At 35.1% G+C, this 12,873-nt stretch overlaps 1 protein-coding gene across 1 annotated transcript in view; it reads right to left on the bottom strand.

Moving 5' to 3' along the window:
* The window catches only part of mfsd2b (MFSD2 lysolipid transporter B, sphingolipid), a 22,921-nt gene that overhangs the window by 806 nt on the left and 9,242 nt on the right, over positions 1-12,873 (bottom strand). Inside the window, exons 4-13 of the mRNA XM_016565340.1 lie at positions 10,350-10,473; positions 7,439-7,517; positions 7,046-7,227; positions 5,435-5,525; positions 3,922-4,043; positions 3,541-3,624; positions 3,234-3,317; positions 1,608-1,717; positions 1,035-1,178; positions 772-948 (exon numbers count right to left, since the gene is read on the bottom strand). Of these exons, the coding sequence (XP_016420826.1) occupies positions 772-948; positions 1,035-1,178; positions 1,608-1,717; positions 3,234-3,317; positions 3,541-3,624; positions 3,922-4,043; positions 5,435-5,525; positions 7,046-7,227; positions 7,439-7,517; positions 10,350-10,473 (1,197 nt within the window). The remainder of the gene's footprint in view (positions 1-771; positions 949-1,034; positions 1,179-1,607; positions 1,718-3,233; positions 3,318-3,540; positions 3,625-3,921; positions 4,044-5,434; positions 5,526-7,045; positions 7,228-7,438; positions 7,518-10,349; positions 10,474-12,873) is intronic.

Here is a 12,873-nt window from a genome sequence, read left to right on the forward strand (position 1 = left end):
GTCCCCACACTTCTCAAACCAAAGTTACACCCTTGGCCGCAGGCATCACAAAGGGACGTAACATTTCTGTCACACGCTTGAAGAATTCGGCCAATCACAATGCACTGGATAGCTGGCCAATCAGAGCACACCTTGCTTTTTCAGACCGATGAGCTTTGTTTGCGTTTCAGAAAGGCGGGGCATAGAGGAGAAACAATAATGTACAGTATGTGGAAAATAATGTGTTTTTTTAACCTTAAACCGCATAAACACATTTAATTATTTCATGTTCTTTTTAGCAACATCATATGACCCCTTTAATGTTTCTGAAAGAAATCCTACTGTTCACCAAGGCTACATTAATTTGATCGAAAATACAGTAAAAACAGTAAAATTGTTAAATATTATTACAATTTCAAATAACTGTTTCCTATTTGAATATATTTTAATAAGCAATTTATTCCTGTGATGCAAAGCTGAATTTTCAGCATCTTTACTCCAGTCTTCATTGTCACATGATCCTTCCGAAAACTTTCTAATATGCTGATTTGCTGCTCAAGAAACATTTATTATCAATGTTAAAAAGTTGTGCTGCTTAATATTTTCGTGATTGCTTTTTTCCCCCCCAGGATTGTTTGATAAATGGAAAGTACAAAGCAACAGCATTTGTTTGAAATAGACTTTTTTGTAACATTATAAATGTTTTTACTGCTGTCACTTTTGATGGATTTAATGCATCCTTGCTGAATGAAAGTATTGGGTTTTATGTAAACCTGACATCAGGGTCTTCACCTGAGCTCCTCCAGGGCGAGTTTGTTTCGTAATCTGACGTCCTCGCTGATCGGGTACACCACGAGGATCATGAGGCCTGTGGTGATACAGGCCACCGGGGCGGCGCCGATGAGCAGTTTGAGCGTGTAGACCACTGGAGTGGGCTGCCTGCACGCTCCTGTGTCATAACCAGCAAACCTATGGACAATACATTTCAAATGTTTACACCACTATCTGTCATGATTCATCATCTCCAGCCGTAAATACTGAAAGAGTGCTCTCACTGTAGACAGAGAGTCGACACTCCGAGAGAAATGCCTGCAGCAAACTTTGTGAAGAAAGCATATAGGGAGTAGAAGATCGCCTCGTGTCCTTTTGAGTTGCGGTTTGCCAGTCTGAAGTCATCTACTACATCTGGTAACATTGACCTGAGTAACAGGAAACACAACACAGCGGAGGCCTCAATCATCATCGCTATTAAACATGGACATTGGTACCGTAAAGCCAAATCCTCTTTGTAGTCGGCACATAAAAACTGCAATTTACTCATTTGGGGCTTTTCCAATCAACCCGAGTGTGTCTTTAAAAACCAAAAAATAGCATGACCCTGCCATGAAACCTGTTATTTGGATACTGCTGGGTTATTAAACCTATGTATCCGAGGGGTAAAATCAAAGCTTGGGAGGTTTAAATAAACAAGAATTTACAATCTGCTCTTTATGGATCACTTTTAAATACATGGCATCAACTACATTTTTTGAAGAAAATGCTAAATTTTTCATCACCACAGCAAAACTGAACAGTACTTTAAAACAAAAATGCTACACTTCGTTTATATTTTGGTTTGTAAGACTCACCATGGTAACAAGAGAGATGCAGCCACACTAAACCCAGATGATACGGCCACGACATATACCACTATCAGATTAGGGATGAACACCAGCATCACCGTGAACGGCATGATCCACTGCACACATGACAATTTAAAAGAGGTCACTGAATGTTACCCAATGTACATATGCATTAGCATTTAAAGGAGCAATAATAAACCTCCAGAAATGAATAATGCATTTTTTTAAATGACTCATATTAGTGGTCTAGAAGAGGCCATTTAAATTGTATATACGATTTTGAGATCTCATGACCGGCCGAATACTGTTCACTTAATTCTGGCAAGGCCCTTAATATCAGACACTCGCAGATTAAATGAATCATGGATTACACTTATGCTTGCAAATGTGATGTTTTTACATCAGCGTGATGCTGCATCCATGCCAAAAGGTGTCAGTATACAGTTAAAGAACACTGTTGTATCAGAATATTACACACACACACACAAATACTTTTCACACAGAATTTACTAGTAGCCTATTTTACAAATAAATGGCAAGTAACACACTGAATTAAAAGTGAAATTTTAAAGTATAAAGACTGAAATAAATAGTATTTTCTTGTAAAAAAAATATTCTAATAATCTTTGTTTTATTTGCATCTTCAAAAACTCATTTTCTACAGTGCAGTTTACTACATAGCACAATACAGCACATTTACTCTAAAAAATGGTTTAGCAGTATAAATTATTAATACATTTGGCAAATGTAGCAGGTCATGTAGGTATACATATTATAAACTGCAGAAGCATAGAAGCTAAAAAAAATGTATGGTATTCTCTAATTAAAAACTGAAATTGTTTGTTTTTGCTATAAGTCAGTGTTATTTTAATATTATTGATATAATATTTATTCGTTTTTAATTAGCTTTTCTTTTTATATTTTAAGTTTTACTAATTTTTAACTAATTTTCAGTAATTTTGTCAAGTGCTTTTGTAATTTGTATTATTTTATTATTATAATTTTTATATTTCTATAAAGTGTTAATTTATTTTTATTTCACTTTTAGTTTTAGTAATTTCGGTACTTCAGCTATTTCAGTTAATTGCTAAGGTAACATTTCTCATTTTTTGTTACAAATACTTCTAATAGTTTTGTTACTAAAACATTTCTAAGCATTTTATTTAAATAACCAGAAACAAGTTTTAGTTTTAGTTAACAATAACAACACTGCCATACACTATATCATTTATTATAGTCAAAATACCCAATTATTGTTATTCAAAATATGGTGGTATCATTTGATCATTTATAATACTACTGAAGTTCAAGATGTATTGGATAAAGAGTCCTCCAAATCACTGATTAAAGGGATAGTTCACCCAAAAATGAAAATTCTGTCAACATTTACTCACCCTCACATTGTTCTAAACCTGTATGAATTTCTTCTTTCTTCAGCTATCTTTCAGCTTTCACACTAACTATGGAAGTCAATGGCTACCGTCAGCTGTTTAGTTGATTTATTTCTTCAAACTATCTTTTTTAGTGTTCAGCAGAAGATAGAAACTCATACAAGTTTGGAACATGTAGATGGTGAGTAAATGATGACAGAATTTTCATTTTTGGGTGGACACTTGATGAAGTAACATTTACTGTAATGCCGCAGAAAGCTGCTGTTTTCTTCCCGAACTTCTCAAGGAACCACTGCCAGAATGGGATACTCACTGCTGCCGACATCTAGAAAGATATACAGTACAAAAAATCTGTCACATATTCACTTTACCCACTTAACAGAAGACACGGATACATGTTAGAGAATTATAGAGAGCTTTGTCTTTCTTTTAATGTCAGATAAGTAACTAAACAAATAACTGCTGAGGAGCGTCAATGGCAGGTCGGAATATTCATTGAATTAAATTCATAGTGCTGTCAGCTTTTCATGTCTTCATCAGGTACTCACCAGAATTGTCAAAACAATGTTCTGAAAGTGATCCCGAAGTTCCACTGCATATGTGCAGAACAGCACAAAGTTACTTTGTATCAACTGCAAAAGGAAACAGCGGCAAATGGAAATGTAATGCAGTTCTAATGATATCATTAATTAATCCAGCCTGAAAATTTTTTACTTTCACATTCCATCAGAAAAATAGCCTACGGGTTTGGAATGGCGAATACATTATTTTTCAGCGAAGCTTACATTCTGGCAATGTATTCAGAGTTTTAAATCTGAAGAAACTGTATACGTTTCTAATCAATATAATTATTCAGTTACATAGTTTGCTCCACACAACGACCAACTGAACACATTCTAGAACGACATACTAAAGGGAAAACATGTTACCTGGATGGCCACGGATATGAAAAGGAAAGCAGCCGTCAGGGTGAGGTAGGACCCGTGCTTCATGACCAAAATAAAGCCCTTATGGAAAGGAATGGCCTTGTCTGTTTTAGGAGCATAGGGATCTAACGCAGACAAAAATGCACAGTAAACACAAATGTTAGACATGGTAGGTACTGTATATGTATAGCGCATGATAGTTTTATGACACATTTAAATGAAAGTTCACCCAAAATTAACAATTCTGTCATAATTTACCCACCTTCGTGTTGAAAGTTTTTTTTTTCAGTGGAATGCAAAAACACATTTCAGACACAATGGTTATACTGCAGTTTTCCATAAAACGAAAGAGGGAAAGGACACAGTCAAGCTCCAAAATGTGGCTTAAAACAGTCAATAAGACTTGTGGAGTACACACCACACACACACACACACTCACTCACTCACTCACACACACACACACACTCACTCACTCACTCACACACACACACACACTCACTCACTCACTCACTCACACACACACACACACTCACTCACTCACTCACTCACACACACACACACACTCACTCACTCACTCACACACACACACACACACTTAATTTAAGTCAGTATTCAATTATATCATTTATATTTATAAATGGGAAATTTGCATGTATTCAAACTTGGCTTGCATGCCACATTTGAATATAAGTGAATGGATTTTGGTGTGTCACACAAAGCTATCATATACGCTACCATTTAAAAGTTCGGGTTCAATACGATTTTTTTTTTTTTAAAGAAACTTATACTTTTATTAATCAAGCATGTATTCAATTGATCATAAGTGACAGCAGAAACCTTTACATTTATACAAATGATTTCTATTTCAAATGAATGCTGTTCTTTTGAACTTTCTATTATTCAAAGAATCCTGGAAAAAAAATGCATTACAGTTTCCACAAAAATATTAGGCAGCACAACTGTTTTAAACATTGATAATAATCAGAAATGTTTCTTGTGCTGTAAATCATCATATTAGAATGATTTCTGAAGGATCGTGTGACACTGAAGACTGGAGAAAATTCAGCTTTGATCACAGGAATAAATTACATTTTAAAATATATTAAAATAGAAACCAGTTATGTTAAATTGTAATAATATTACATTGTATTACTGTTTTTACTGTATATTTGATCAAATAAAAGCAGCCTTGGTGAGCATAAGAGACTTTTTAAAAGAACTTACAAACCCCAAAGTTTTGAACGGTAGTGTATCTTCAGAAAACATGGAATATATAGCTAACAAGTCATATGGACTAATGTTTTGTTGTTTTTTAATGGAGATCAACAGCTCCAATCTGCTTCTCTTTCACTGTACAGAAAAGAGCAGCATGTACTTTCTGCCGAACATCTCTTTTTGTATTCCACAGAAGAAAGTCACGAAAATGTATTGTTTTGGGGTGAACAAAGCATACTTTTCCATTCAGATGCAGCTGCAAAACACAAATGTATGCCACACGATTACCACACACACTCACCATCTCTCTCTTTGACTCCCAGGAACATGACCACCGTACAAACCAGAAACAGCCCACCGATCACTCCGGCAGCTATCATGTACACTTCCTTCTGTGAAGAGAAACAGAGCGGTGATGGAAAACCTCTGTCAGCACATTTAAATCTGTCTTTAATAACTCTTAATCTTTGGTTGGAGTTCTATTCCAGTACTTGGTTGTCATGTTACAAATGATCATATTTATTTGAGTCTATTTGCTGCTTCAGACGCCGTACTGTACGGTCTTGTAAAGGTTAGCGAGCCCAAATTAGGTGCAACCCAAGAAAAGAGGAACTTTTCAATCTATTTCCCCCAAACAGGAACTGCTCTGCCCTAAACAACCTCAGGATTGTTTGCTATTTTTTTCACAGACCGCGGCAAGCACTTCATTATTGTTCCAGATCAAAAGTGCCGTTCCAGAGGAGTCGGTTGGCGCACCCAACCTGGCCCGGCCGCCTCTGAGAGCCTTAACCAGAGAGACGCTCTGCAGTCCAGCTCCACATAGCTGTGGCCCTTCATGGTTCTCCATCATGGGTTTCCACTATGGAACCCTCAGCCACATCCACAGGCCAAGCTTGTCAGTTCGTTTTCATGTCGGGTTTGACTGACATAGAGCTCAGTGGCTCTCGGCTCAAAATAGAGTTATTCAGTCTGCTAAACAAGCACATTTATTGATTGATTCTGAGGACTCTGATGAATATAAATTGTTCCCCTGAAAGTCAAAATCTAGAAATCCTAATTAGGTTTTGGAGGGTTTATGGTTAGATGATACTTGATGTTTTCAGGGAAAAAAGCCATTTGAAAAAGGAAATAAACCTAATTTAGGCAAAGCAGTTCTCTTTAGAACTAAAAACTAGAATTAGAATCTAGAAACACAAAATGAAAACATTATTATATATGAATATATTAACAGCTATAAAAAATTTAAAAATAATAAAAAGGTTTATACTATTATATTTATTCTAAAATTAATATACATATATATAATTCAAAAGATTGTGGTCGAGAAGATTTTTTTATGCTTTTTAAGGCTTTTTTGTGAAATCTCATTGACCACAATATATTGTTCATAAGTTTGAGGTTGATAAGATTTTTTATTGTTTTTGAAATTAGTCTCTTATGCTCACCAAGGCTGCATTTATTTGATCAAAAATACAGTAAAAACATAAAGTTGTGAAATATTATTACAATTTAAAATAACTATTCTCTATTTGAATATATTGTAAAATGTAATTTATTCCTAAATTTTCAGCATCATTACTCCAGTCTTCAGTGTCATATGATGCTTCTGAAATCATTCTAATATGCTGATGCTGCTCAAGAAACATGTTGAAAAGAAGTTATGCAGCTTAATATTTTTGTGGAAACCATGATGCTTTTTTTCAGGATTCTTTGACGATTAAGAACGTTTAAAAGAACAGCATTTATTTGAAATAGAAATCTTTTGTAACATTATAAAAGTCTTTACTGTCACTACATAAAATGCATAAAAATAGAATTACATAAATTTAGACCCAAAGGAACTGCATTAAGTGCAGTGCTTCACTGGTGCACTTTGAGGTCAATTTTAAACAAGTGTAACTGTGACACGTACTGCATGAGACAGGAAGTCCTGTGAAAGCGCCAGGGATCTGATGACCTCTGTCCCGCTGCTGTTTCCTAGGTGTCCAGTGGTCAGGTTTCGATGTGGACAGTGCTTCAGAGTGTGTGCGCTCGCTACGATCTGACCCTGAATGGCAGCCCCCACCAGCGTCCCGAGCACCTCCACAGTCATACCTGCACATACGCATGCAGAACATCCTTACTCTTCATTGTTATTTACATTTGAAAGCATTTCCAAACATGCACAGTTCTCAATATAAGCACTTGGCAGGCATTTGTTTTCGGATTATTGGAGCACAATGAAATCAGATGTTGTTAATCTTCTAGAGCAATCCAAACATGGCTTTAAAGATGAACACTGTTGTGTGTGTAGCTGTAAGCGTACGGTAAGCTGTAGCAGAGTCTCTCTCGCGCTGTTCGGTGCTCAAGAACATGGTCAGGGCAGAATAAGGCACATGGAAACACTGCAAGAAAGATTGAGAACAAAACACAAGACAGACAGTGAATGATATGGAAACTTATAGATGTGAACTCTTATTCTGAGCAATTACTTTTATTTACTGTCATAGAAAATTATATGCAATATGATAAGATATGGCAGCAATATGATATGATAAGATAATGTATATACAAATACCTCAATTTAATGATTAATAATAGTCTAAAAATAGTCAAAAAATTTGCAGTTGTCTACTTATAAAAGGAGATAATATTGAAATGTTAATAAATGTCTTATGAAAATGCAATAAATCATTGCACAATGAAAAAAACAATAATTTCAGTTACTGAATAACATTTTTGACTTAGATAAAAGTAAAATAAAATAAAACAAAACAATATTATATTATATTATATTTTTAAATATCAATATATTACAAGCTAATATAAACAATTAAAAAGTAAAAAAATATAATAATGACTATATATATATACACACACACACATATATACATACAATATACTAAATTTAAATGAAAAAAAATATTTAAAATAAAAAAACAAAAATAAACAAAACATGTGCTTAAAAAATCTCAATATAAAACCTATGAATTTAGATTTTACCATATCAAACTCATTTTATGTTACTTGCAAAAAGATAAAGAACATTTTCTTTTCAGTAGTTCTTTAGATTCAGCAAAGAACCATTTTTAGCTTTATATAGCTTCTTCAAACCAGTGTTTTGGTTTCTAGCAGTATGATGGGTTTTTTAAGTAACTAGACAATAAAAAGTTCTTCATGGAAGTTAAATAGAACCTCCTATATGGTTTAGGCAATAAAATTATTTTTGGTTCTAATTGGATGCTTTATTTTTAAGACGTTAAGAAATTATGGAGTGTTCTGTATGCTCTCATAAACGAAGATCTAAAAAAAAGGCAAGCAAAATGATGAGGAATCCAAAACTTTATCAGTGGTTTCATAACCACTCATATTTCCCATTTATACACGCATTTATATTATGTCATATTATAAATCTCAAAAGGAAACAACTTACACGCTCATAAGTCAACGCTATTCATTGCAAGAGCGACATGTTCTGTTCTGTTTAAAGGTGCAGTACAAAATCAATATTTATCAAAGTCCAGCAAACCTTCCTTGAGCCTGCTTGCATACTGCATTGCAAACTTAATATAAGTGTGTACTACAGTCGGCTAGCTTTTCCAATTTACTCAAAAGCCAAGTCAGCACTGCGGCAGACCATTGGGCCAATCGGCTACCAAAATAAACCTAACTACAGAGCGTTTCTGCAGCGGTGCTTCTGTTTCTTAAGAGTTCCCTATATTGTTCATTTAAATTCCATTAAGGGTTTTGATTCTGAGTAGCCTAAGGATTTGTTTATTTAAACATAAACCAAAGCCTAATTATGAAAAACTGACTAATTAGAATCAGGTAAACTACATTCTCATACATGCACACTGGAAGCAGCTGCTGTTTCTCAGCCTTGTGCTTACAGACAATGAAGAACGCTAAAAGAGGAAAGCAGCATTTATCCTCTCTGGTGGTTTCAGACAGGTCGTACCATGTATTTATCAAGTAGTTAGAATGACTTTTCATTACAGCGTAGACTGCTGCGGTCAGAGCGGCTTCTCCACTCCAGCACTTATTGGCGGGTTTTACGGAGGACAGTATGGAGAGATCTGCGCCAAGCCATAGTAACAAAGGATAGAAACACAAATAAATCATGGAAACTCCATGCAGACATCAAAGAGGCTGGGCTACAGATAACCACATGAACTTTTGTTGACAAGCATTTTTAGCAAGATAATTTTACTTGAAAAGCATCACTGCATAACAGACTCTATACACCATTCAAAAGTCAGATTAATACTTTTATTCAGCAAGATACAGTAAAGAATTTCAAATAAATGCTGTTCTTTTGAACTTTCCATTGTTAAAAAAAAAACGGTTTCCACAAAAAGATTAAGCAGAACAACTGTTTTCGACGTTGATAATAATAAGAAATGTTTCTTGAGCAGTAAATCAGCATATTAGAATGATTTCTGAAGGATCATGTGACACTGAAGACTGGAGGAATGATGCTGAAAATTCAGTTTTGCCATCACAGGAATAAATTACATTTTAAAACATATTAAAATAGAAAACAGCTATTTTAAATTGTAAAAATATTTCACAATTTTAAGGTTTTTACTGTATTATTAATTAATAAATGCAGCCATGATGAGCATATAAGAGACTTCTTACAAAAACATTTAAAAACCTTACTGACCCCAAACTTTTGAATGGTAGTGTATTAAAACTCATTATTTTATCATTACTTAAAAATCTCTCTGAAAGTCCTAATATCGTATGCAGTGTTGCTTCTCAGGTAAATTTATCTGGTTTTAGGTATTTTTAAACTCTCTCTCTCTTTTTTAAATTTTTTGCAGTGTACTAAAAATATGATTACACAATGTAAATATATGATTACAGAATGTCACAATTGATTCTGCAGACAGTTTTATGTTTTTTTTAAATCACGTGTTTTACAGACAAAATATTTTGTTTATATATATATATATATATATATATATATTGGGGGTCACTGGGTTGTGTGACAGTTTTGGAGAGAGGTCCACATATATTTTTCATCAGTCCAATATATATTTTTTCATCACAAAGCCAAAATTTCGCCTAAGTAAAATAGAGGCAGAATTAGATTTTATTGGATCTGTGGGGAATTTGAGACTGCATGATGGATGTTGCTGTAAATGTGGTTTCTGGGTCATCTGTAAACCTGTGTTTAACATTAAATTACATTACAACTTTGAAAACATCAAAGCAGAGGATACAGTACTTACTGTGATGAGAGTTTGGTAGAGACAGTAAAAGCCCAGATACCAGATAAACCTCCCATTGGTAAAAGGTGGGACAAACCAAAGGTAGAAGTAAGAGACCACCATGAATGGAGTGCAGCCCACCATCCTAGAGAAGAAAAAGAAATTCAATGTCTAAGACATCTGAGTATAATAATCAGCATGCACAAAATTCATAATGTGAAAAAAACACAGGAAGCCTAATAGAACTAAATAACACAGTCTTCAATAGATGTCCTGTGGTTTACCTGATCTCCCATTATAGCTTCTGTACTAATCAATATAACCCAAAAAGAGCAGCTTGAGTATCATCTTAAAGCTACAGTGCACACATTTAGAGCAGATGTGTGCATCCGTGTAGCATTGTTGTCTCTGTGTGAAAAACAGAATGGCATTTGTGAGGATGCTTCAGCAGACTGTAGGAATAATCATCTACACTGCTGGATCGCAGGCCACAGAACCACAGTGACAGTCTGACATGGTCGTCGTGTATCTCAATAGGGAGGAATTCTGCGGCATTTCTATTGCTTTTTTTTTTTTGCAGGATGTGGGGAATGTGTTGGCCATTTATAATGCATACTGATACAAGTCTTCCATAGCATTATGGGAAAGGCAATCAGCTGCAGGCTTGAGCCAGTGAGGGTGGGAAGGACTTTAAATACTAGAGCTGAAAGTGCCTTTTCTCAACACACAGTGAGCCAGCTAAATTATAAAGGGAATATATAAAAAATTTTGTAGGATTTGCACTGATACGCCCTCAACTCGGAAATGGAAATTTAGTAGGGACGCTATGACATGTCCCTACTAATGTCCAGCGACTACTAAATTGTAGTAATAATTTTGATCAAACAATTAAATAAATGTATATGTTGTTGTAATTTCGGCCACATCTGAAATAGGTCATACCATTGATATTACCTGAGAATTTAAAGTAAATACACCAGAAAACCACACACTTTCAAAGACGTAGCCTATAATACATGGGCAGAGTAAGAACATATAAGATCATATAAGTGTTTAAAACATATGTGCACAGTTCAGTTGACTTTTCATTACAGTTGAATGATAAAGTTTACCCTCTTTAACTTGAGGGTAAATGATTCTATGTTGTTAAACTGAATGTACAAAGCAAACTGTTAGCTGAAATATCCTCAAAATAAATAAATAAATAATTTAATAAACACTGAAATAAGAGTAACAGTGTTCTATAAACATGGCTGAAGGAAGGCACAAAAAAGCGGAATAACAGACAAACCGATTAAATTGAGTGAATCATTTACGCGGGAACCGCTCCGATTGATTCAAATTTAAACTTCATTCACTAGCAAAAACAGATCAAAAGAGCCATTCATTTTCGAATTTCAACATCGTTTGTAATGATTTTAAAAAACACGTAGTGATTGATGAAATGGAGCTTTTCGAAACTCCAAATCAGTTTAACCATTGCGTCACAAAATGATTCACTGTTTCGATGCGTTCCAATCGGATTACATATTGTGAATCTTTTGATTCAGATCGGAACTTCGGAGAGCGTATCACAAATTTTTTGTCCGATTTCTTTCTTTCTTTTTTTGCCTATTAAACAGTACAAAACATCAAACCATTAAGGCAGTACAGTTATAAAAACAAAACATAGAAAAAATAAAGAAAGTAAAAGCCTAGTAAAAGTGTACTAGTGTGGATTACTGTTATAATTTTCGTAAGGGATGTGCCAGGTTAACAAAAAAGAAAAGGAAAAAAAAAAAACAATGGGGTTCCCGAATCATTTCTGAAAACTGGCTCAGTAAGTTCAGTAAGGAGTCGTGATGGCTCTGAATTAATGAATTCGAGGTAAATTGAGGTAGTTTCGTGAATTTTATATGAGTGACTCATTGAAAAGAACCGGTTCCTAAGAGTCATTTTCCGTGAATCAAACATCACGGCTCGCGCTGTGTCATGTTGTGAGCAGGAAACATTGGCGCGCACTAATGAGAAACTGAAAACGCAAATGGACGCACGCAAAACTTTCACAAATGTGGATTTCAAATTATTGTTGCACATTTTTGTTATATTTTGTCGCATTTGGGACCATTTTAGTCACAATCTAGTGCCCTGTTTTCCATAGGCTATCTCTGCTTCAGGGGGCAGACTCGTCCCACGCAAGTAACCGTTTGCTGAATTCAGGTTGTTGGCTTCCGTCCTAAATTACGTGACATTGTCAACTCTAGAACTATCACAACCCTGTTCCTGTAAAGAAAACCCTCAATGTTTTGTCAGGTCGTTTCTAAGCAGCTTTACCATGGACACACTGACCTCTGTGCCACACGGCTTTTCACTTTCACAGAGAATAAACAACTGTAAGCAAACAAGCAACACAGAGAACAGCGAGGTAAAGAGAGCGGCCAATTCTGGCACAGTCCAGATGCCACTACTGCAGTGTGGAGCAACCCCTGTGTGCCCTGCTGATTGTTTGGTCACACAAAGGAGCCGCTGTACAGGAGAGAGAGAGAGAGAGAGAGAGAGGAGAGAG

This window comes from Sinocyclocheilus rhinocerous, unplaced genomic scaffold, assembly GCF_001515625.1.
Source record: "Sinocyclocheilus rhinocerous isolate Xijiao unplaced genomic scaffold, SAMN03320098_v1.1 scaffold272, whole genome shotgun sequence".
Classification (NCBI taxonomy): domain Eukaryota; kingdom Metazoa; phylum Chordata; class Actinopteri; order Cypriniformes; family Cyprinidae; genus Sinocyclocheilus; species Sinocyclocheilus rhinocerous.